The 26,460-nt window shown below is 40.0% G+C and overlaps 1 protein-coding gene across 49 annotated transcripts in view; it reads left to right on the top strand.

Annotated features, from left to right (window-relative positions):
- Nucleotides 1–26,460, top strand: part of ANKS1B (ankyrin repeat and sterile alpha motif domain containing 1B) — a 1,300,027-nt gene that overhangs the window by 1,189,030 nt on the left and 84,537 nt on the right. For 26 of the 49 annotated variants that reach the window (XM_030938491.1, XM_010355950.2, XM_030938507.1 and 23 more), the window contains 2 exons: nucleotides 9,914–10,021; nucleotides 12,689–12,868. The exons of 6 other annotated variants lie outside the window; for them this stretch is intronic. In XM_030938491.1, the coding sequence (XP_030794351.1) occupies nucleotides 9,914–10,021; nucleotides 12,689–12,868 (288 nt within the window). The remainder of the gene's footprint in view (nucleotides 1–9,913; nucleotides 10,022–12,688; nucleotides 12,869–26,460) is intronic. 17 more of the 49 variants (XM_030938489.1, XM_030938522.1, XM_030938521.1 and 14 more) reach the window with 2 other exon arrangements.

The following is a 26,460-nucleotide window of genomic DNA, read 5'->3' as shown; positions in this document are numbered from 1 at the left end:
AAAAGACCAAATCTACGTCTGATTGGGGTGCCTGAAAGTGAGGGGGAAAATGGAACCAAGTTGGAAAACACTCTTCAGGATATCATCCAGGAGAACTTCCCCAACCTAGTAGGGCAGGCCAACATTCAAATTCAGGAAATACAGAGAACGCCACAAAGATACTCCTCCAGAAGAGCAACTCCAAGACACATAATTGCCAGATTCACCAAAGTTGAAATGAAGGAAAAAATCTTAAGGGCAGCCAGAGAGAAAGGTCGGGTCACCCACAAAGGGAAGCCCATCAGACTAACAGCAGATCTCTCGGCAGAAACTCTACAAGCCAGAAGAGAGTGGGGGCCAATATTCAACGTTCTTCAAGAAAAGAATTTTAAACCCAGAATTTCATATCCAGCCAAACTAAGTTTCATAAGTGAAGGAGAAATAAAATCCTTTACAGATAAGCAAATGCTTAGAGATTTTGCCACCACCAGGCCTGCCTTACAAGAGACCCTGAAGGAAGCCCTAAACATGGAAAGGAACAACCGGTACCAGCCATCGCAAAAACATGCCAAAATGTAAAGACCATCGAGGCTAGGAAGAAACTGCATCAACTAACGAGCAAAATAACCAGTTAATATCATAATGGCAGGATCAAGTTCACACATAACAATATTAACCTTAAATGTTAATGGACTAAATGCTCCAATTAAAAGACACAGACTGGCAAACTGGATAAAGAGTCAAGACCCATCAGTCTGCTGTATTCAGGAGACCCATCTCACATGCAGAGACATACATAGGCTCAAAATAAAGGGATGGAGGAAGATCTACCAAGCAAATGGAGAACAAAAAAAAGCAGGGGTTGCAATCCTAGTCTCTGATAAAACAGACTTTAAACCATCAAAGATCAAAAGAGACAAAGAAGGCCATTACATAATGGTAAAGGGATCAATTCAACAGGAAGAGCTAACTCTCCTAAATATATATGCACCCAATAAAGGAGCACCCAGATTCATAAAGCAAGTCCTTAGAGACTTACAAAGAGACTTAGACTCCCATACAATAATAATGGGAGACTTCAACACTCCGCTGTCAACATTAGACAGATCAACGAGACAGAAAGTTAACAAGGATATCCAGGAATTGAACTCATCTCTGCACCAAGCGGACCTAATAGACATCTATAGAACTCTCCACCCCAAATCAACAGAATATACATTCTTCTCAGCACCACATCGCACTTATTCCAAAATTGACCACATAATTGGAAGTAAAGTACTCCTCAGCAAATGTAAAAGAACAGAAATTATAACAAACTGTCTCTCAGACCACAGTGCAATCAAACTAGAACTCAGGACTAAGAAACTCAATCAAAACCGCTCAACTACATGGAAACTGAACAACCTGCTCCTGAATGACTACTGGGTACATAACGAAATGAAAGCGGAAATAAAGATGTTCTTTGAAACCAATGAGAACAAAGATACAACATACCAGAATCTCTGGGACACATTTAAAGCAGTGTGTAGAGGGAAATTTATAGCACTAAATGCCCACAAGAGAAAACAGGAAAGATCTAAAATTGACACTCTAACATCACAATTAAAAGAACTAGAGAGGCAAGAGCAATCACATTCAAAAGCTAGCAGAAGGCAAGAAATAACTAAGATCAGAGCCGAACTGAAGGAGATAGAGACACAAAAAACCCTCCAAAAAATCAATGAATCCAGGAGTTGGTTTTTTGAAAAGATCAACAAAATTGACAGACCGCTAGCAAGGCTAATAAAGAAAAAAAGAGAGAGGAATCAAATCGATGCAATAAAAAATGATAAAGGGGATATCACCACTGACCCCACAGAAATACAAACTACCATCAGAGAATACTATAAACGCCTCTACGCAAATCAACTAGAAAATCTAGAAGAAATGGATAATTTCCTGGACACTTACACTCTCCCAAGGCTAAACCAGGAAGAAGTTGAATCCCTGAATAGACCAATAGCAGGCTCTGAAATTGAGGCAACAATTAATAGCCTACCCACCAAAAAAAGTCCAGGACCAGATGGATTCACAGCTGAATTCTACCAGAGGTACAAGGAGGAGCTGGTACCATTCCTTCTGAAACTATTCCAATCAATAGAAAAAGAGGGAATCCTCCCTAACTCATTTTATGAGACCAACATCATCCTGATACCAAAGCCTGGCAGAGACACAACAAAAAAAGAGAATTTTAGACCAATATCCCTGATGAACATTGATGCAAAAATCCTCAATAAAATACTGGCAAACCGGATTCAGCAGCACATCAAAAAGCTTATCCACCATGATCAAGTGGGCTTCATCCCTGGGATGCAAGGCTGGTTCAACATTCGCAAATCAATAAACGTAATCCAGCATATAAACAGAACCAAAGACAAGAACCACATGATCATCTCAATAGATGCAGAAAAGGCTTTTGACAAAATTCAACAGCCCTTCATGCTAAAAACGCTCAATAAATTCGGTATTGATGGAACGTACCTCAAAATAATAAGAGCTATTTATGACAAACCCACAGCTAATATCATACTGAATGGGCAAAAACTGGAAAAATTCCCTTTGAAAACTGGCACAAGACAGGGATGCCCTCTCTCACCACTCCTATTCAACATAGTGTTGGAAGTTCTGGCTAGGGCAATCAGGCAAGAGAAAGAAATCAAGGGTATCCAGTTAGGAAAAGAAGAAGTCAAATTGTCCCTGTTTGCAGATGACATGATTGTATATTTAGAAAACCCCATCGTCTCAGCCCAAAATCTCCTTAAGCTGATAAGCAACTTCAGCAAAGTCTCAGGATACAAAATTAATGTGCAAAAATCACAAGCATTCTTATACACCAGCAACAGACAAGCAGAGAGCCAAATCAGGAATGAACTTCCATTCACAATTGCTTCAAAGAGAATAAAATACCTAGGAATCCAGCTTACAAGGGATGTAAAGGACCTCTTCAAGGAGAACTACAAACCACTGCTCAGTGAAATAAAAGAGGACACAAACAAATGGAAGAACATACCATGCTCATGGATAGGAAGAATCAATATCGTGAAAATGGCTATACTCCCCAAGGTTATTTATAGATTCAATGCCATCCCCATCAAGCTACCAATGAGTTTCTTCACAGAATTGGAAAAAACTGCTTTAAAGTTCATATGGAACCAAAAAAGAGCCCGCATTGCCAAGACAATCCTAAGTCAAAAGGACAAAGCTGGAGGCGTCACGCTACCTGACTTCAAACTATACTACAAGGCTACAGTAACCAAAACAGCATGGTACTGGTACCAAAACAGAGATATAGACCAATGGAACAGAACAGAGTCCTCAGAAATAATACCGCACATCTACAGCCATCTGATCTTTGACAAACTTGAGAGAAACAAGAAATGGGGAAAGGATTCCCTATTTAATAAATGGTGCTGGGAAAATTGGCTAGCCATAAGTAGAAAGCTGAAACTGGATCCTTTCCTTACCCCTTATACGAAGATTAATTCAAGATGGATTAGAGACTTAAATGTTAGACCTAATACCATAAAAACCCTAGAAGAAAATCTAGGTAGTACCATTCAGGACATAGGCATGGGCAAGGACTTCATGTCTAAAACACCAAAAGCAACGGCAGCAAAAGCCAAAATTGACAAATGGGATCTAATTAAACTTAAGAGCTTTTGCACAGCAAAAGAAACTACCATCAGAGTGAACAGGCAACCTACAGAATGGGAGAAAATTTTTGCAACCTACTCATCTGACAAAGGGCTAATATCCAGAATCTACAAAGAACTCAAACAAATATACGAGAAAAAAACAAACAACCCCATCAAAAAGTGGGGAAAGGATATGAACAGACATTTCTCAAAAGAAGATATTCATACAGCCAACAGACACATGAAAAAATGCTCATCATCACTGGCCATCAGAGAAATGCAAATCAAAACCACAATGAGATACCATCTCACACCAGTTAGAATGGCAATCATTAAGAAGTCAGGAAACAACAGGTGTTGGAGAGGATGTGGAGAAATAGGAACACTTTTACACTGTTGGTGGGATTGTAAACTAGTTCAACCATTATGGAAAACAGTATGGCAATTCCTCAAGGATCTAGAACTAGATGTACCATATGACCCAGCCATCCCACTACTGGGTATATACCCAAAGGATTATAAATTAGTCTACTACAAAGACACATGTACACGTATGTTTATTGCGGCACTATTCACAATAGCAAAGACTTGGAATCAACCCAAATGTCCATCTGTGACAGACTGGATTAAGAAAATGTGGCACATATACACCATGGAATACTATGCAGCCATAAAAAAGGATGAGTTTGCGTCCTTTGTAGGGACATGGATGCAGCTGGAAACCATCATTCTTAGCAAACTATCACAAGAAGAGAAAACCAAACACCGCATGTTCTCACTCATAGGTGGGAACTGAACAATGAGATCACTTGGACTCGGGAAGGGGAACATCACACACTGGGGTCTATCATGGGGAGGGGGGAGGGGGGAGGAGGGAGGGATTGCATTGGGGAGTTATACATGATATAAATGATGAATTGATGGGTGCTGACGAGTTGATGGGTGCAGCACACCAGCATGGCATAAGTATACATATGTAACAAACCTGCACGTTATGCACATGTACCCTAGAACTTAGAGTATAATAAAAAAAAAAAAAAAAAAAAAAAAAAAAAAAAAAATAGTTGTAATAAAAACCATTAAGAACACATGCAATAACTTTTATTTCTTTTTCTTTTTCTTTTCCTTTTTCTTTTTTTCTGAGACAGAGTCTTGCTCCATCGCCCAGGCTGGAGCACAGTGGTGCAATCTCAGCTCACTGCAACCTCCACCTCCTGGGTTCAAGTGATTCTCCTGCCTCTGCCTCCCGAATAGCTGGGACTACAGACATGTAACACCATGCCCTGCTAATTTTTTTTCGTATTTTTAATAGAGATGGGGTTTCACTGTGTTAACCAGGATGGTCTCAATCTCCTGACCTTGTGATCCAGCCATCTCAGCCTCCCAAAGTGCTGGGATTACAGGCATGAGCCGCCGCACCTGGCCAACTTTTATTTCTTATCTGTTGGAACTCAGCAGTTGGAGCCACATTCTTATGCTCATGTGTATAATAATTTTGTCTTAGTTAATGTGTGATAACATAGTTATTTGTGCCTGATCTCTCCAATATTGTAAGCTCTGTTCATGGACTTTCCCCTTTGAAGCCTCCAAATAATTGGTAGCAGAAATTCAATATTGTTTTTGAGTTGAACTGAATTGCTTCAATATCTTAGGATAACTAAATATCCAATATATTACCATTATTTTGTGTTTTACTCCCATTATGTTCTTTGTCTGAACAGTTAACTTTCACCCAAGCAGTAATGAAAACACAGAATTCTTCTCTACTGCAGTAACCATTACTCTGGTTTTTTTGAAAACTAAAGTTTTCACACTGGTTATCACCCATGATGCCTGGGGTTGTAGGATTCCACTACCTCAGGAACCCCATCTGCTTGCAAAGACAGTCTGCTATTAAGCTGTTCTCACTCAAAGCAAACCCAACAGCCTTCAGACTTGACTTTTCCATAATGACTATCTTTCTTTGGAATATTCTCTGTTATTGTTTTGCCAATTAGATTTATTATTGTCAACTTGGACATTTTGAAGCCAACTGTCACCCTGTCTACCACTCCACAGTGAGCCTGCTCAGATTGAATCTTGGATGATGAGGGTTTCCTGTCCTTGGTCTATATATGTATTTCATAGGGAAGACTGTGAGTTACCTGCCCTTGTAGCCTGTAGCTTTAACAATGCTATAAGCCTTATTTAAAAGTGAATTATTTTAATGTTTTCAGATGCTCAAAGCCCTATGTAAATGCTTTAAACATGATAACTCAAAGTAAGAAGCAACGTCTTAAGCCTCATGATGACATAACCAACAGTGTAACTAAAGGTCAAAAGGTGTAGAGGTTAACAGCAAGAAGAAGAGCAAGGAGAGTGGTGAAGGGCAGGTTAAGAATCAGGTGCACATCCTAGCCATGTGCCTCTTAGCGGTGTGACCTTGGGGAAGTTCCTTAGCATTTCATAATCTCAGATCTTGCATGTCTAAAATCAGAATGGTTTTATTGTATGCTATTGTAAGGATTACAAGAGATATTTATATACGTGTATAACCACTTGGTACAGTTTCTACACAACTAGAACATAGAACTAGAGTATAGAAAATGTTCAATAAATGGAAGTTACCATCAGTATCCTCAGTGATGGGAGCAAATTTCTAATAAAAAGGAGAGTTATCCAGGTGATCTTGATAGTATTAACTATCCTGTGTTAATTTGTTTCCTATCTATGTATCCATCCGTCCATCCATTCATCAATCCACCCTCATCTGGGTAGCTCTATGGAGGAGACAGCAATGAAGATGCAGTGCAAAGGAGTGCCTCAGCTTACCTCCTATTGAAGATTAAGCAATGTGGATGAGAGTTGGGTCTGGCCTCAGACTAGTAACTAGAAATCAGCCACGTTCCTACTAGGATAAGTTACTTCATTGAGGGCTTTCCCAAAGTTAGCCACATCTCTTCATCCAAAGCTCCAGTGTATTTCTTTAACATGATTGACTTTATGACAATGACCAAGTCCTTGTTCTTCTGGGCCAGGATTCCTGTGCACCCTCAGAACCCATTCACTGGAATAAGCACACTGTGAAAGTTGCGACTTCTATGTGTCAGGCACTATGCTGATTATTCTCACAATTTACTCTTCATCTTCCCAGCAACATTTGAAATTGTCATTAACTTCTTCACTTCATATGTGAGAAAACCTGAGATCAGAGGAGTCAGGTAACCTGCCCAAAATTAAGTTGTGGGAGAGTAAACCAAAAGCAATAGTGGAGATTACATCAGCTCAATTGTACCACAGTTATATGTTATTTAATGTCAGTTTTGTAAATGATAATAATTAAATGAATGTCTTTATTATAAAGACATTTTTAGCAGGACTCAGGGAAGGGGCAAGGTAGTACCATCAGCATGAGGAGAAAGATTTTGTGGGAGGAATTTGTATCCAATAGAAGCTTTTGGCAAAGTAATTGAGAATGAGAATAAAAGAGAATTAGAAAATATACTGTGTTTAGACTTGCAAAATACCTTTGGAAAGGTTATCGTATTTTTTCTGAGATGAAGCAATTATTTGATCTCAATGCTTTAAAAAAGAAACAATACAAGAATGTAAGGGCATTTCTATGGATTGTATAAACAATGCTGCCTGCAAGTAATCAGCAGTAGGGCCACACTTAATTAGCATATTTATAAATCATCTGAAAGGAATACATGCTGAAATTTCCAGATTTGCAAAAACCACTAAGCTCTTCCAGGTAGTGAAATGCCAAACTGGTTAATATAAATGCAGAAAGCTAACACAGGGCTGTGTGAGTGGGCAGAAGGATGCCAGATGGGCTTCTGCCTGGACAACTGTAAGATAAGGAATTTAGGGAAAAATAATTCAAATCATCCCTCCTAGATTAAAGGGCTTTGAACTACTAGCTATAACAAAATTAAGGGATTTTATAGTCAGTGTATACTTTTGTCCCTAGTTATTCCTACTGCAGCTAAAAGGCTAGCTAGAAATCACATGTGCTTAGGAAGGACATTTTAAAGGGGTATTGAAAGCAGAAAACAGTATCCTGCATAAATGTAAAGCCATGGTTCACTTATACCTGCAATATTGTGAGCCATTTTTTCAGCAAACCTTAAGCAGCTATAATAGGGTAGCAGAAAGTCCAGAGGATGTCAACTGAAATGATTTATGGAAAAGAGGAGCTGCTTTATGAAAACAAACTTACAAAGATTAGCATTCATCAGCCAGGGGAGATGAAGGTTTTATAAAATCATAGGGATGTGGTGCATGGGGACATTCACCTTGGCTAACATTTACCCTCCTCATCATCAACAGGCACGGGTCAGAGGGTGGCTGTCAAAGGAATAGGGCATAGTGTGAGTTTAAAATATACATCAGTTTAGGCCGAAAGGCCCATAAGTTAACCAACAAATAGGCAAATAAAAAGTCAAGGTAGATGAAATACTACACAGACATAAAAAAACTAAATCATGTCCTTTGCAGCAGTATGGATGCAGCTGAAGGCCATTACCCTTAAGTTAATTAACGCAGAAACAGAAAACCAAATATCGCATGTTCGCACTTATAAGTGGGAGCTAAACATTGAGTACTCATGAGCATAAAGATGGCAACAGTGGACACTGGGGATGACAAAAGAGGGGAGGGAGGAAGGGGACAAGGGCTGAAAAACTACCTACTTGGGTATTACGCATATTACCTGGTGACGGGATCGTTCATACCCCAGACCTTAGCATCACTCAATGTGCCCATGTAACAAACCTGCACATATACCACCTACATCTAAAATAAAAGTTGAAATTTTAAAAAAATTCGAGGTAGCATGGGATGCCTGCCAAAGAAATGCTTTCCCCACCTTGTATCTTAAAACTTGAAAAGAGAAGAAAAAAATTTACACATGCGGTAACGACTTTGGAAACCACTTACCCAACAAGATTATTATATCTTGGGACTACACATGGGTAGGGAAGAGGTAAACACATTTTGATGAATGGATTAAATATACAATATATTTTTAAGAAGTTGGTAATATTTGGAGAAATGCCCAAATTTTGTGATGTATACTTTGGAGTAAAACATGCTTTGGAATCAGGCAAATCTGATTCAAATCCCAGAGCCACCACATGCTGGCTTTTGGGTAGGTGACTTAACCACTCCGAACCACGGTTTCTTCATCTGTCAAGTGAGAACTCCTTCCAGATAGAGAAGTTGGGAAGATTGAAAGGGATGTGCCCCTGGTAAAGCACCAGGAATGGGGCTGAGGATTGAGGTGCTGCAATTCTCGGTTCCCTTTGAGAGCTCTTCTACCATGTGCCCTTTGCAGCAAGGTCAGATTCAAAATACCATCCTGGGGAGGCTCTGAGTCTACCCCAATAGGCAGTCCTTCATTCTAACCGTATCCTTATGCAAGATGACTCTAATTTTGCAGCTCTCTATTACCATTCATTCTTTCATATTCATTAATCCCTTATTTTTTTTTAGTCATCCTTTTATGCTTTGGGGAAATAATAGTGATCAACATATGGCAGTGCCCTGCTCTCAGGGAGCTTACCTGGAGAGGGTGGAACAAAACACAAACACTAAGCCAGTAGAGAAAGTGCTTTCAGAGCATGATAAAATGAGGATCATCATGGAGTGCGTGTCAGGGGTTGAGGACATGGCTCCCTCAATAAGGAGGTGGGGGAAGACCTTTCTGAGGAGACAGCACAAGAACAGTGTCCAGAACCATGAGAATTCCCTGGTTATTTGAAAATCTCAGAGGGGAGAGGGAGCGTTCCAGGCAGGTGATTGAGCAGGGGTAGAGGCCCCAAGGTGAGAATTAATGTGGAGCTTCCAATACCTAGAGGAGGCTGGCGTGACTGCATATCCTGGATGGAGGGAAAGAGACAGAGGGCAGCCTGTCCCCATTATCCTGAAGCCAAGTCCGGACTCAGATTTTATCCTGTGAGTTTTCAGCTGCTTATGAGAAGAGCTGGCTTCTATTCTGGCAAGGTCTTGAGGCTGCTGCATTGGGAATGAGACACTCAGGCAGCATGAGTAGAAGGAGAACCATCCTCCCTTCTCTTTCTGCCCCTACTACTTCGCCACTCCAGGCTTCCCAGATGCTACTGCAATCTTTCTTGACTTCAAGAGTCACACTGATGTCACACCACATCTCATGGTGCAGGGGTAACTGCACAAATCTCTTTTCACCCCACATGTTTTAGGACATAGAAAAATTATTTGTTCTCCAATGAAATATTTAACCTAAATATATGTTGTTTCAGGTTTTAAAAATCAATTTGATTGGCCACAGGAAACGTATTTTGGCATCTCTGGGAGACAGGCTGCACGACGATCCCCCACAGAAGCCCCCTCGGTCCATCACCCTCAGGGTAAGTGCCAAGCACATTCATTTGGTTCTCTACCCTTAAGAATTACTTGTTTGAGACCAGCCTGGCCAACATGGTGAGACCCTGCCTCTACTAAAAACAGAAAAAATTAGCCAGGTGTGGTTGTGCCCGTCTGTACTCCCAGCTACTCCGGAGGCTGAGGCATGAAAATCGCTTGAACCCGGAAGGCGGAGTATTGCAGTGAGCAGAGATTGCATCACTGCACTCCACCTGGGCAACAGAGTAAGGAAATAAAAGAATTATTTTGTGCAGTTTTATAGGTTTTATAAACATGTACTTTATACAACTGAAGCAATAGATCAGCAAGTGCAGGCTCTTTTCTTTGTAGCTTACCGTATCTGTGTAAAATCAATCTCCCTTTTGATTGTGTTTGACACAATCAAAACAACAAGATTTGTTTTTCTAGATTAGTTAAATATATATTTTTGAGATTTAGATATCCATCTATAATGGAATTCAGCCTGACAAATCACCACCTTTAAAGAACCACTCCCTCACCTCCCATCCCACACCCCATTACACCAGGAGAGCGGAAATGAGTTTTCTGTCAGACTCCTCAAACCCACAGAAAGAAAATCGATCAAGGACCACAGTTAAGTAAAGAGCAATTTAAAATTAACCTTAGGGTCTTCTGTTTTTCAAGAAGTAAAATTTGTCCAACTTTACCCACTTCAAAAATTCAGAATAGAGAATCTAAAACCTTACTTAATAAATGCTATTTCTTTTCTTCAACTACACTTTAGAATCATGAGGTAGAAGCCCAGCGTAGTGGCTCATGCCTGTAATCCCAGCACTTTGGGAGGCCAAAGCAGGCAGATCACGAGGTCAGGAGATCGAGACCATCCTAGCTAACACAGTGAAACCTGACTCTACTAAAAATACAAAAAATTAACCGGGCATGGTGGCACGCACCTGTAATCCCAGCTACTCGGGAGGCTGAGGCAGGAGAATCGCTTGAACCCAGAAGGCAGAGGTTGCAGTGAGCCAAGATCATGCCACTGCACTCCAGCCTGGGCGACAGAGCGAAACTCCCATCTCAAAAAAAAAAAAAAAGAATTATGAGGTAGGAAACTAGAGAGAACCTGTAGAAGAGAGAGAAATAAAGGGCAAGTGAAGGAAGGGAGGGAGGAAAGGGCAGAGAGAAAGTGAGAGAGATGATTTCCAGGCAAACTGGCAGTGGCAAGAAGTGGCTGGCAGTCACTGGTGTTCATGCGTCCTATAAGAACTTTTCTAAAATTCGTCAAAAAGCTGAGATCTTCCTGAAAGCTGTGGGGTGCCCGCTCTGCTCTCTTTATTTTGTCCTGCACTTGCTTGTTTCTGATTTCCTTTCTGAAGGGATGAATACAAGTGTGGCACCCAGACGTAACCGTTGTGATGAAATGCAGTGGCCTGCCTCTTATCAATGCACTTCAGCAAACAACAGAGCCACTGTCAGGATAACAGAGGGTGGGGCAGGAGAGGAGCTGTTAGGATTTGGAGTCTGATTCAGCTTTGGAGGAGAAGAAAATGCGCAAGGATTTCAGGGGATGCAAGAGAATTGGCTCCAGGAGGACAAGCTTAGCCTCCTGAGAGAGACTGGAATGGGATGGGTAGGGACTACATGAATACTGGTTGAATTAATTACTGGGGGCATTAGGGTACACTGGGATATTTGGAGGCTACTTGAGAGTTTTGGGAGTCATAAAAGTACAAATAGAAATTTCACCCATTAGAAAGAGGAGCGTCAAATAAATTAGAAAAAAAAAAAGTGATTTTTGTTTTGCCTTCATTTTGCTACATGGAAGGAGAGAAAGATATAAGCACCATCAGTGTAGTCATCCTAAAATAACTCTTTAGAGAAGTAATTTCCTGCTACTTACCCTGCTCTTTTTCCTTCCCCTTCTGAACCTCTCATTCTGGCTCTCTGGAAGAGATTTAGGGGAACAAAAAAAGATCAAAGACAGAGATTTCTGAGAAAAAGTGTAGGACCTAAATCTATCACAGAAGGTCCAGAATATCTGGAGGAGAAGGGATCTGAAGAAACACCATGATCCCAATCCTATTTTACTTGCAAACAGTAGAGCTGAGCTGTCTATGCCCCCTATCTTCCTCCTGACCTGTTTCCCTCGGATGGAGTTGTCTTTGCCTTGGAAAAGCATCCTCTGTCGTAGCATGCACTGCTCTGCAGTCTGTGCGTGTGACATGCTGTGTTGCCATACTGTGTCCTCTTCCCAACCCTGTTGTCAGACCATTCTTTGATGAAGGATCAAGACCCATTGGGTCCCATTTTAGCTTTCTCATCATGGCATCTACCCATGGTGAGGACGCTCTGCCCACGCGAGGGCCCAGTTCCTTTCCTGTAAACACAAGCAGTAGTGTCAGAGGTGCCCAACATAGGTGTGCCTCCCTCCTGAGAGCATCTATGGTGCTGCTTTAGGAAAACAGAACCTGACTCTTGATATTTCAGACCTTTGACCTGAAATACTTAGGGGAAAAACGTATTGACTAGATTGTGCCATTAATAAAATGGTGGAATGTCATTCATTCCTTGGCTGTTGCTTCAAAAGCGACTCCCCACCCCCACAGTTTGTCTTGTCAGTATTTCACAATTTTGAAACCAAAGGTTAGCCACGGAACATGGTATTTATTTCATGATGTATTTCCATTCAGGAACCCAGTGGTAATCACACTCCTCCTCAGTTGTCTCCATCACTTAGCCAAAGCACTTACACCACTGGTGGCTCCCTAGACGTTCCTCACATTATCATGCAGGGCGATGCAAGGAGGAGAAGAAATGAAAACTACTTTGATGATATTCCCCGATCAAAACTGGAGAGGCAGATGGCTCAGGTAAGGTATTATAAGCCTTTGTGATGTCTTTTTCAACCATATCAGGTAATGCCTTTTAATATGGAACAGTAGCTTCCTATGGATGCTTATTGCCCGTGCCTAAGTAGAATTTATACCATTTTATGCCCCGCCTTTCATTCCTTGCTCATCTGAACTAGACAGAAATGTCTGGGAATGGAACGTGTACACATGTCCTTGTTAGGCATTCCTGCTGAAGAAATTATGTCTGATCTCATTGCACCCAGAAAGTCTTGCCCAGGGAATAATATTGTGTCAAAGTGAAATCATAATGAAAATGAGTAATAAAAGTTTAGAATACAAAATGTAAATTGGTTGGATAACGGGGCAGAAGTTTGGGGGGAAGGATTAACCCTGTGTGATATGGTTAATTTCCTCCCAAAGCTATACATTCATACAGAAATGCTCTACTGGGACTAGTTGCTTTGTCTCATATTGTCACCTTGAATAGTTGAAAATGGTGATGCTTTCTGGCACAAATAATTGAAAAGGGAGATCTGTCATATTCGGACCTTTCCACATTTTTGGTATGGATGTTCATGTCTAGCCTGTCCTCGTATTGCTGCTTAGAAACTTGAGTCATCCTTAACCGAACAGTGGCGCTGTTCTTAATGCACATTCAGATGGGCGGGTAGCTCCGCATTTTGCCCTGAGATGCAAAAATATGGATTTGTTGTCAACTATCGGCAGAATCAACTCTTTTCATCCTCATTCTAGGTTCAGACTGATGTGCAGGAGTCTTCTCTCTGCCTCCCACATCTAAGATGGGAATCTTGAGGTGAAAATTTGACTGTGATTGCTTTGCCTTGGTTGTTAAATATTTTTCTCAACTGTTTAGTGAGATTTTATTTTTAAAGCCACTGGTAAACATTGTATGCTGCAGCTCACGAGAGACAAATGTGAAGAGAATGTTCTGGAAACCATGGCTATTCTGCCTGCAGTTGCCTTAGGGAGAGAAGGCCTGGGATACTGTGTCTTCTTTCAGCTCCTTTAATTTTGAAATGTCCTCTGGGTTAGTTGTGCAGAAAATGGCAATGCTGGGATTATGGAGAATCTTTTATTGAAAGGGGATGGAAAATACAGGAGAAACAAGATAAGAATAATTTTCTCTTTCTCTGTTGCTAGGTATTGTCTTTTAATTTTTATTACTGTTTTCACTGATGCTCTTTTAAATAGGGCCTCTGAAAGCTTTCCCCGCCCCCCAAACTTTTCATTTATTTCCTGTTACTTATTATATTTTCGAATCACATATGTGGTTAAATTTCCTTAATGACAACATTTCAGAGATGTGGTTTGTTTTAACTTTGAGCCATGTGGTCTTTATGTGTTAATATGAACTAGGTCTTTTCTGAACCCATTTCTTCCCTGGGTAAGGGAGGATAGTTCTTTAATGAGCATTAGCTATTATTGACTGTGTCAACCTCAGTATAACTCTCTCAGCTGCTCGCATAATTTATGAAATTTCTCCATATACTGCAGGAGTTTTTTTTAAGAGGACTTACCCTTCCACCTATGTATAAACACTCAGAGGTGACCTAGCAAGACTGCACCCTTACATGCTGCCTGAGGTTCGCAAGCAGGGGCAGTAGTATCAAATAGCACAAATCTTTTAACGAGTCACTCCAATCAGAAATGCATCCGTTACGAGAATTGTCTTAGCCTTGGGAAAATGGAATGGGCTTTTATCTGGCCAGGTGAGAAAAGCCCAAAAGCAGAAAGCAGAGTGAGATAAGCAGGCTGATGGGACGTGGTGAACGAGAGCACCTGTGCACGCATGCATTCCCCTCACGTGGAGTACTAACGATAATCGAGTGACTGCTAGAGACACAGGCTCCATCAGCAACCGGGAGCTTATTAGAAGCTTTCTAAAAGCCTGCTGTTCAATACAGCACTTCTGCTGCAGAGAAAATAGGAGATGACACCACATGAATCTGATCAATAAGAAAAAGGGATTCTGGAACTGCAACTCTTTGAGTGATGTTAATTGCAGTTTTGAGCATGATCACTAGTCTGGCAAGGCCAAAACCCATGGAGTAATGAATGCATACCTCTTAAAAAATAGTGCTTTAACCTGTCGAAATATGAAATACTCTGTCATTTTGTTGTTGACCAATTCAATTTATGTGACTTTTCTACCAGTCAACCACTCATCTGATGTTTTTTTTTTTAATATTATTCTATCTTATTTTTGGTCATTTGCTGTAATACTTTTTGAAATTTATTTACTTTTTTAAAAACCTGTCATATCTCTCTAGACCATACTTTTTCCCCTAAAGTTTTGTGTTTAGGCAATCAAGTTGGGTCTTCCTAAAGACTTGAATTAGCAATTAAAATTCTTGCAAGCAAGCAGCCAGTTATACCTCCTTCCAACCTGGAGCTCCATTCCTACAATTCTTTCCCAAGGGGTTTCTCCCAAGAAGCTTACTGTAGCTTGGTTAATGCTTGCCTAACCCGTCCGTTTCCCACTAAAATGGAAAAGTCCACCTTCAGGCTTTCTTTTTTACCTACTAAAAGAAAGAAGAATGCAGTTGAGAGAAAATCACCAGGACAGATTTATGTTCTTAGAAACCCCTCTACTTCAAGTTTAACTGAGCTACCACTTGAGTGATTTGGAATTCTAGCCCTAGGCCAGAAACCTTAAGTTCTTGGTGGCTGCAATAATTCACAGGAGTTTTACCTTCTTGAGATCTGCTTACCACATGTTTGGAAGTACTTTGCTTAACTTGGAAAACCAATGCTTAAAGTTAAATTGAGATAAATTTAATGTCCATTTTACCTGTCAAATTTGTTGGCAGATATTTAAAATAAAACACTAGAATGGTGTTTAATTGATTGTTTTCAACTTGAAACAATATTTAAAATACCTGTCTTGGAATACAGAGGTTTTGCAAATATTGTGAGTATTGTTTGCTATTATTCTTATATAAGCAATACTCTGGCATCAAATTATTTTAAATGAATATGCAAGAAACAAAATTGAGTTCAGCATGAACTGAATGTAATGATAGAAATACATCTGAATGATGGGTTTCCTATCATGTTGAAGACATAGCTTCTCCAGTCTGTAATTCTAAACTGGACTCATTAGCCCAAAAGTTCTGAAACACTCCTCCATTTCCATACCCCTAATAAATGAATGTTGCATTCACATTTGTATAATTGTACCTTAATGTGCATAGTAATTTTAAATTCTCAGAGTACTTTGACATCTGTTATCTCATTTTAGCACAAACAAGGTGTCCAACACACTATTAATTTGCATACAGCACATGACAGATCAGCTTTTAATTCTGAGTTATATGGAAATGAGATAGTAAATGGAAAATATATCCAAAGGAGGAAAATATTTTCAGTATTTAAGACCTAATAGCAATCTTCAGAAGTTTTCTTGAATGATATTTAGAAGTCTAAGTACGCTTAAAATGAACAATAAGAGAGTGATGGAATGAATAAGGTTAAGTCCACATTCTCCAAACTCAGGCAAAAAAAAAAAAAAAAAAAGTTTCCAAATGCTGCAAGTTAAGCCATTTATAGAAGGCTTCCATTTACAGAAATACATATGAGAAAATGAAATAGTACTTGTATTTTCACAAAACAAAGGCTTCTCAACAGTAAAAGAAATGCATATATTTGCATAAACTTTAGCTTAAATATTAGTGAGAATAGTGTATAACTTAAAGTCTTTATGTTCTGAATGCTCTTGTCTAAGATTACAAAAAAAACAGTATTACCTGGGGCACTAAAAACTTTGTCTAAATTATTAGAAAATTAATTCAGTTGCAAGCTTAATATTTCTCAATCTAAATAGTATTAATAAGTACAACTAGATCAATTACTTCTCTATTTGAAAGCATTTTGTATATTACATTTTCGTTCTTCCAATGTTTGTTGTTTTGATATTATTAAAGGAAGGAAGTAGAAGCTGAGCCATACAGAAGCACTGCTGTGACCAGGTTCATGCCTGGGATTGCACATGCAGTATCTTATTTAATCCTCACAAGAGCCTATGTGTACATGTGCCAAGCAGGGTGAGTGCTTGGCCTCACAGCTGGTAAATGGCAGAGCTGGGACTCAAGCCCTGGCCTGCCTAACCCTATCCTTGTTCCTCTGTAGTCCCTAATGCCCTTTGCCTTCCTCTGTATTAAAATGATATAAAATATTTTTAAAACAGTTCAGCAAATTCTTATTTCCCATGTGCTGTAATAGATTCCATTTGTGTAGGCACAGCAAGCAGAAGATAAAATCACAGTAGTTTAATGGAAACTGATTGAATCAGCTCATGGTTAACACCATGAAATCTTTAAATGCAAAGCTACACTGGTTATTTGTTGATCCTTCAGCAGAGACCCTGCACAGTGTGTCAGAACGCTGCCTGTCTCCCATGTTTGTGAAAAGCTTTGTAGGTAGGTGTGGGGTTAACTCTGTCTACAAACAAGTTCTTGCTTGTGGTGTTTCTTCAAATAGTCGATGCTGTTTCCTTCGTGGCTTCTTCAGTTGGAATTCTGATTTGGTTTCTTTCTGGCTGTGTGACCTGGACCAAGTTGTGTGGTGACTCTAAATTTCAATTTTTTTGTCTTTAAAATGTGGATGATGTCTGCTTCTCAGGCTGTATGTATCAGATAATTTATATGAAAGCATATACTAAACTGTAAAGCACTATATAGACAGATATGACTATCGGTTCAGACACATCACCTGTCAGTCCCTAATTCAAAGGTCTGTACTCATTGTAGGCCAATTGATGACAAAGAGTTGAAGGGCAAGTGCTCCGGTGGTTGTAGCATTCTATAAAGACCATCTTTTGTTCCAGTGTTACCCATATTTAGCATGTAGATTGAGAATGGAATTTGCATTTTTCTTTTATTATTTTAATTGTGTAAACACATCATCTGCCTAGGAGCGTATATCACGATGCAGAGGGATCCGGGTAGAATGATCTCAAAGCCAGGAAAGCAGAGGATGGATGCCATCTTTCTCTACCAATTCAGGTTACAAAATTGTAACAAAAAAATATCATATGGTAATAACATGTTGTTATTGTAACACTGTTAGATAAAGTATCAAGTCAGAGGGCTTTTTTTTTCTTTAAATGAAATTTGGAACTTTATTGAAATATATTGTGCACAGCACTGTTAGCTTTAAAAGCATGGATATCCCAGAAAGCCATGAGGCAAACACTTTGCCATGTCTGGGAAAGAAGTAGACAGTAACTTCTCCTTTATATACTTTTCCTGAGAGAATAGGCATATTGTTCCTAGAAATTCTACCGACTGCTCTGGCTTTATTGGAATTTATGGAATCGGTTTTCAGAAAATAGCACAACTATATTGAAAGGAACAGCATTTTAGAAAGTGGCTTTTTTGGCTGGGTACGGTGGCTCACGCCTGTAATCCCAGCACTTTGGGAGGCCAAGGCGGGCGGATCACTTGAGGCCAGGAGTTTGAAACCAGCCTGGTCAACATGGCAAAACCCCATCTCTACTAAAAATTCAAAAGTTAGCTGGAAGCTCTGCATGGTTAAGTCATTAATACAGCTGTACTCCTAAGAGTACTTTTGAAATGATGTTCACTTTCAGTCACGGTATAGAGAAGACAGACAGACTGTAGACATTATTCTTGGGCTAGTCACAGTGCCACAAACTCAAAAAGCAATTAAAGAAAAAAAAAAGTTAGCCAGGCATGATAGTGGATGCCTGTAGTCCCAGCTGAGACAGGAGAGCTGAGACAGGAGAATCACTTGAACCCTGGAGGCAGAGGTTGCAGTGAGCTGAGATAGTGCTACTGCACTCCAGCCTGGGCGACAGAGGGAGACTCTGTCTCAAAGAAAAGAAAAGAAAGTGGTTTTTTTTCCCCAAACTAAACAAGTTATTACTGCGTCACATCAGATTTTGTGTTTAATGTCCATAAGTTAATGCCTAGTATTTAATTTAGATTTTCATCACATAGCCACTACTCAGAAAGGCTCAGCTTGTCCGTGATTTCAACATTCCTTCCATGAAGGTCTAAAGAGCAACTCTTAATACTTAAGCACAGACAGATCATACATAACCAAAAAAGAAGGTCAAGAATGCACTCAGTAAGCTCTTCCATCAGGAGCTTCCAACTTGGAAGCTCGTCAAGTTGACAAGCTGACACCCCAGCTTCAAATCATCTGGAATGTTGATGATATCTGTGCCCTGTTTCAAGTCAAGAACTCTAGACCACTAGCCAGCTATGACCAACACAAAAGTGGAAAACAGTGCTTCCATACTTGGAATTTAAACCTGATGTATTGTACACCTTTTTTTTTAATATGGTCAGTTAATTTTCTTTTAGCAAATACACCCTGCTCTATCTGAGACAACTTTGGGATTAGAAATTCCAGTATGATTAGTGTCTTTTAGGCCACACTAATGTCAGTATGATTGGTGTCTTGTGTATACTGTACTTCAGTGTTAAAAAAAATAATTGGAAGCAGTGGGAGAATCACTCAGATGGATTCTTTTTCTGGCTTTGATACTCATCTTACAGGTCTAGATTATTTTCTTCCCTGTCAAGTTCATCAAGAAGGCAAATTAGCCAGAATTGATTCTCATAGACCCCTGTCAGCCCTAAACACCTCCAGTCATTTTGCTAGAGAAGCTCCAATGTCTCCACCTTGTCTCCATGTGCTGGTGCTTAACCAAGGGTACTGTTTCCAATTAAAACCAGACCATGGATTTTTAAAAAAAGAAAAAGAAGATACCAATAGAAAATATTCTGTTTTCAAAAACACTAAACAAAAAGTCTGACAGTATATAAAATCCCTATTTCACTGGGATTGACCTTGTGATACTTAGTAGTGCCTTAGGCTTGTCGACATTGAGCAGCTTGTTCACAAAGAGGCCCAGCAGGTTATTTTTCCACTTGTTAAATTTTCAGAATGTTTCTTATTACATGCAGTGCAGTTCTTGGGTCCACACGTCAGTTTTTGCTGCTATAATCTGCCCTTGCTAAATTTTCAAGGGTAGGAGAATTCTCTGATTCTTATTCTCCTTCTCCTTCTTCCCTTTCTTTTTCCAGTGGTAAAAAAAAGTAGAAGAAGGTTTTTTAACATCTAGTGGAAATAGGTCTGTTTGTGCGGCCGCGTCTCAGTTAATTCTGTATCTATAGGCCTAAAGTAATTTATCAGCAAGGACTTCTCCAGATGCATGTAAGTAACAAAAAATGCAACTCAAGATGGCTTAAGCAGAAAAGGGCCAGTGTCCTGGATCCAGGTGCTGTTTTGCTGCATTGCTCTCTGGCTCTCCATCTCTTGGCTCCGCTGTTCTCTGTGTTGGCTCTTTTCCCAAACAGCCTTCCTCTACATGTGGAGAGTTTCAAGCCAAATTGCTCTTTAACTTGAAGTTACAAGAAAGAGAACCTATCTTTCCAACAGTGTCAAAAAGAAAAAAAAAAAAGAGTCCCAGGCCAGGCATGGTGGCTCATGCCTATAATCTTAGCAATTTGGGAGGCTGAGGCCGGTGGATCACTTGAGGCCAGGAGTTCAAGACCAGGCTGGGCAACATGGCAAAACCCCATATCTACTAAAACTACAAAGATTAGCTGGCTATGGTGACGGGTGTCTGTAATCCCAGCTACTCGGGAGGCTGAGGCATGAGAACTGCTTGAACCCAGGAGGCAGACTTCACGGTGAGCAAGATCACACCACTGCACTCCAGCCTGAGAAACAGAGCGAGACTGTCTCAAAAAAGAAAAAGTCTCAGTATTGCATTCCATCACTTCAAGTGAGCCTCATTTGGATCAAGTGTCCTTCCCTGAGCTAATTACAAAGGGGTGTGTGTGTGTGTGTGTGTGTGTGTGTGAGAGAGAGAGAGAGAGAGAGAGAGAGAGAGAGAGAGAGAGAGAGAGAGAGATTGATTAGCAAGACAGAGGTCCCACACTAGGGATGGTTTTAGCTCCATCTGAACCATGTGGACTGAGGAGTAAGGAGGCACCTCCTCCCATGAACAGCCAGGCCGCTGCTACTAGAAGAGGCACTGGTTTCTAAGCCGGCAGAAATAGCAATAATGGGCAGCTGAATAAATCCACTCTGACTTTGGAATTCTGAGACTGTCTGATGGAAAATTGCTATATCAGATGAGTATTGATTTCATTTGTTCATACTTAATTTGATGAGCTTTGTTAGAATGCCAGATTTGAAGAACTGAGACCAGAGTGAAAAATCCCATCTCTGATATCTATTACCTCTGTAACCTTGGACAAGCTTCTTAGCTACACAGAGCCTTAGTTTTCTCTTCCTAGAGTGAGGTTAATGCCCACCTCACATCACTGTTGTGAGGCACAAATAAAATGGTATTTTTTCGAAGTATTTTACAAACTCTGAAACTATACGTTTGGGTTGTTTTAGAAATTATTGTTGTTATTTTGAGATAACTTCTTTTTCTTCTACATTATGCTTTCTCAACTGCATCTGGGAGTAAATGCATTTTAAAGTAAATCTCATATTTAGCTACATCTTACAAAACTGTTTCTGTTTTCCAGCTTGTAAGCCCAAACTAATACCTCTTCACTGACTTGGAAATCATGGTTTTTATGAATGCAAACAGTGTCCAAGAAGCTCCTACTCATGTTATAACCTAGTTAACACTGGTGCTCTTTGGAAAAGGAATTATGAATGATATCCATACTTAAATACTTTTAAAAATTAAAGGATGTTTGTCAGTTAGTGTATTTCAAAATATTTCATTATATTTCATTTTTAAATGTTTGCTGCTTTTTTGGTAAAGTGTATGTTGGCTATGTGGGGGCAATGCCTGACTCTTCCGCAGTCATTTTTTAATTCCTCTAAAATAAACACTCTGTAAATTCTGTTGACCAAATTACTTTACATAAGGCTATAGGCATCATAAAACCACAGGGCTCTACAACATATCAGATTGGACACAAATTGGGATGGTCTCCAGTTTTTAGAGAAATATACTGCCTGGAACAATAGATGATCATCTGTCTAGCTTAGACCTGGTGGTTCATTGTCATCATTGTCAGAGCCAGCACTGATTAGTACAACTTTATAAGGAGGAAATTGAGGCATGGAGCATTTATGTGGCTTGCCCACAGCCACAAAAATTGCAAGGTATAGAACCAGGATTCCAATGCAAGCAGCCTAGCTTCACAGCCATCACGTGAACCACAGTGTTGATGAACACCGCATATTGTCTCTGCAAACTGGGAAGTAGCAGACATGACACATTCTAGAAATTCCAAAGCCCCAAAGGCTCCAATGCAATGTTTTGAGTTCCTTGAAAAATCCTATTAAGAATATCTAATACCTTATGTAAATGCAACTTCAGTAGAGAATTGAACCTCTAAAGTAGCATGGATAAACATTGTATTTGAAGAAAATCCTTTGCTCCTGACATCCAATATTTTGTTCTTTACAAAGCAGAGATAGTAAACAATTGCTTCATGTAAACCATTGTGAAATGATGTGACCTCCTTGCTGTATGAGCCTCTATTTTAATGAGGTTTGAATGCAGAATCACAAAATTTGTGGTAACTTGCTTTTCTCTATATGCATTAATAGCTAGAAGATTCTTCTGTGCAGTCAGAAGAATGCAGAACTGTGAATACGGATAACCAACTGTACTGTTAAAGAAAAGCAGAGACTTTTAGGATGAGAAGGGGCCAGAAAATATATGTAGTCTCTTAATTGATGCAGGCACCCGTTCTAATACATCCTTACAGACAGCCACAAGTTTTTGCCTAAACTTGTCACTGAAAAGCTGGCCTGCTCTTTGTGAGGCAGCCCCATGATTGGAAAAGCTCTGGTTGATATAACTTTTGCCTTATATTGAATTGAATTGAAATAAGCCTCCCTATAACTCCTACATAGTTCATGATATCTTCTGAAACAACTAAGAATACATCTGCTCCCTTTTGCTGGGAAGAGTTTTTTAAGACTGAAGACAATTTGATATCTTCCCCTCACTATGTTAAATGTCTCCAGCTCTTTGCCAATCCCATGTGATAAGGGGGATGTGGGCCGTATAGCATCCTGGTTCCCCAGCTCTGGGCAGATCAACATTGACATATCATTCATTCTTACTGAACTTTTCTTCATGAAAATTTCCCAGCCTTTATCAATAGCCATGAACTACACCTCCTTTCTCAGCAGCGCTGGATTTACATTATCCTTTTCCAGATAAAGCAGTTTTATCAAGTTACTCATTCAATAATCCCAGTCTATCAAGACCTTTCTAAGACTTAGTTGCTACTCAGTATATCAGTGATCCTTTTCAACTATGTAATGTGCTCATTTTGAGAAGCTTACCTCAAAACAACAAACCTTTGAAGTCATCCATCAATGTATTGAGTGAAGTGTTGAATAAAGTAGAACTGGAAAAAAAAAAAAAACTGTGTCGCTTTCTACTAGAGACCTCTTAGCTTGGCATCGTTCGAGAGGATTGTTCAACTGCACCTTGTTTTTTCATATTTTTCACAAGGATAAAATGAAGAAATGCTGGGTTCTCAATAAACGTCATTGAATAAATGACTCTGCCCAATACATCTTTTCTATCAGAAGCAGGAAACAAACATTTGGCCTCCAGTTAATAAATGAATTTAAGTAAAGGAAATGACAGCCTCAGTTTGCAAGAAAGGGATATAATGTATATTATAAAGAGATGTTACAAAGAACAACATACTTTGCAAAATCTAGTTTTTTTTCAGCCATTCATGTTATGATAAAAAGTTGATCACTGCTTTTCTGAATTAGTTATTAATATTCCGCTTTTTAGTGGTCCTGAAAAATATTTGATAGCATCTAGACTTTGAGGGATAACAAGTAAAACAGCCCATATTGCAATAAACAGCATGATCCCAATTGACTTAAATTCCTTGCAACATCCCTAGAACCTGGGGAGCTGCACAATGAGAGCTGGATTGTACAGGCAGTGCTCATTTTTTTTCCCTGCTCTATTTTTTTCTTCTAAGGAGATTTCATAAACAGTTGTATAATGCCATTTAGGGCTACAACTGTCATATTAGGGAATACAGGTTATATATTATCTCTACAAATGAATAACAGGAATATCATAAGCCTATAGTTCTCTCCTACTTTCCTACTTTAGTAGATGAGGACTTCTTTTATGTGATATCAGTCCCAGAATTAGAGTTAAGGAAGGAAGGGAAAGAGGGAGGGAGGAAGAGAGGAAGGGAGGAAAGGAGGAAGGGAGGAAGGAAGGAGGAAGGGAGGAAGGAAGGAGGGAGGGAGGAAGGAAGGAGGGAGGGAGGAAGGGGAGGAGGAAGGAAGGAGCGAGGGAGACTGGAGAGGAATGTGAAAGGGAAGGGAGGGAAAGTTAAACTTGGGAAGACAGTGTTAGAATTTATATCGAGCCAGTGGACTTAGATGGAACCAAATGTGTTGTTTACTTCCTCCCACTCTTGGTAGGTTGATTAATGCTGACTCCAGCAATCATGGGTCACACATGCAGATGTTGTTAGAGAAACAACTGTGGGCCTGGCTTTTCCTTCCCAGCAGGTGATAACTGATCTGTCCAAAAATCTTTCCCATAGGCACAGGGGAAGGTCACAATCATGAAGTTTTTGAAGGACTGCCCTTCAGAAAGATGGAGAAATGGCAGGAAGCAGCATTTTCTTGACTCCAGCGTTTCCTGCAAATGAAATAGTTCAGCTGAGACCCTTTATAAAAAGGGTCAGTGGGGCGCATGCATAACTTTCACACTTTAGAACTAGAAATAAATAGACACAGACAGGGAACTTGAGAAGCTGACAGTGTGGTTGCAGAGAAGAATCTAAATCACATGCAGTTGTTACAGGACTGAGTATGTATCTCAAAACTCACTCAAGAGGTGAGAAGGAGGAGTGTTCCTCTGTCTCCAACGGTGGGAAGGAAGAGGTAATCAGATGCTGGCCTATGGCCTCTGGGTAACTCATGAGAAACAAAAGGCTCTAATTTTCTGATTTTCTAGGCAGGGATCAGTTAATGCCCATGGAAGAAGCAACTGTGGGGCTGTCACTGCTGAAAGAAAATATGCATATGAGGTGTTTGGTGCATTACCCCTTAACTGCACTGAATTTGTTTGACTGCATCCTTTGACAGGTCTCATTTCATGCCAGACTCTGCTCAAGGAGCCACTAAGTTTGCTGGCTATTGGCCAAGGCTTCCTTTGTTGGGACGCCCTTTTTTCTTCTGCCTTTGAAGCTGTTTTGTTTGCTCTTCAAGTTTGTTTTCATTTTCTTTTAGAAGCACTATCATCCAGAAGAAGGAATGCACTTCATTATTCCTTTAGCTTTCACTCTGAACTTTCATATTTCTTGTTGGTTTCTTTCTGGTCAATTTCTGAATACCCTGAAGTGTTGAAAGTATTATGACAAACATAAGGGAGAAACAGAGAAAAAGTCTTTTTTTCTTTTTTTTCAGGGCTAGAACACGGCAGAAAATTTCATCTCTGGTAGAATCTGACTGGAGGGCTCTCTTCATAAGTTTCTTTATTAGACTAGCTATATAATATCAGCAGACTCCCAGAAGGTTTCCAGGGCTTAATAGGGGTTATCGAGTTGATGGAGCTGTCATCTACTTGCTCTGTTCTGAGACCTACCATCAGCTGTCAGTTCCAGTTTACTACTGGTTCTGTCCGTGGAAAAAGCAATTTTCATTCCACAAATGTTGATTAAAAGCAAGACTGATCCATACTCACTTTGTGACCTAGGCCTTGCACACAGTAGATGACCAGTAACTACTTTTGCTGAATGTCAGGGTGATGGAGAGAGGTTCTTATGCGCCAAACATTTTTTACATTTTAAATTTCTGCTTGAGGCCAAGTGTGGTGGCTCACACCCGTAAACCCAGTATTTTGGGAGGCCGAGGCAAGAGGATCCCATGAGGCCAGGAGTCCGAGACCTGGCCAACATGGTGAAACCCCATCTCTACTGAAAATACAAAAATTAGCCAGATGTGATGGTGCACACCTGTAATCCCAGCTACTTGGGAGGCCGAGGCACAAGAATCATTTGAACCTAGCAGGTGGAGGTTGCAGTGAGTCAAGATCGTGCCATTGCACTCCATGGGTGACAATGAGACCCTGTCTCAAAAACTAACAAATATATAAATAATTTCTGCTTGAAAGAGTAATTATTTTACAGAGTGAAAAGCACAGACTTAATTTGGATGTAATATGCAAGGGTGCCTAGGGAAGGCTTCTCTGAAAAAGTGACATTAGAATAGAACTTGAAGGAAGTGAGGGAGCTAGCTAGGCCTATAGTAGCCAGAGGGAGAACATGTCAGGCAGAAAGAGAAGCAAATGCAGAGGCTATGAGGCAAGAATGTGCTTTGGTGTCAAGAACCCAGAAAGCAAGAGGAAAATGGGTAGGAAAGGAGTGTAGGGAGGTAGAACAGTGTGCGTACCAGAGAATGGAGAACCTTGCAGGTCATTGTTAGGACTTTGAATTATCTTCTGTGTTGAATGGAGCTGAGTGGAATGACCTGGCTTTCATTTTAGATGGGTCATTTTGGCTCTCATACTGAGAAGAGATAATTAGGGGGCAAGGATGACAGCAGTGAGACCGGTAAGAAGCCAATGAAATCAATCAAAT

This window comes from Rhinopithecus roxellana, chromosome 10 (assembly GCF_007565055.1).
Source record: "Rhinopithecus roxellana isolate Shanxi Qingling chromosome 10, ASM756505v1, whole genome shotgun sequence".
Taxonomy (NCBI): Eukaryota; Metazoa; Chordata; class Mammalia; order Primates; family Cercopithecidae; genus Rhinopithecus; species Rhinopithecus roxellana.
Note: the sequence above shows the minus strand (reverse complement) of the source record. Positions and strands in the feature narration are given on the sequence as shown.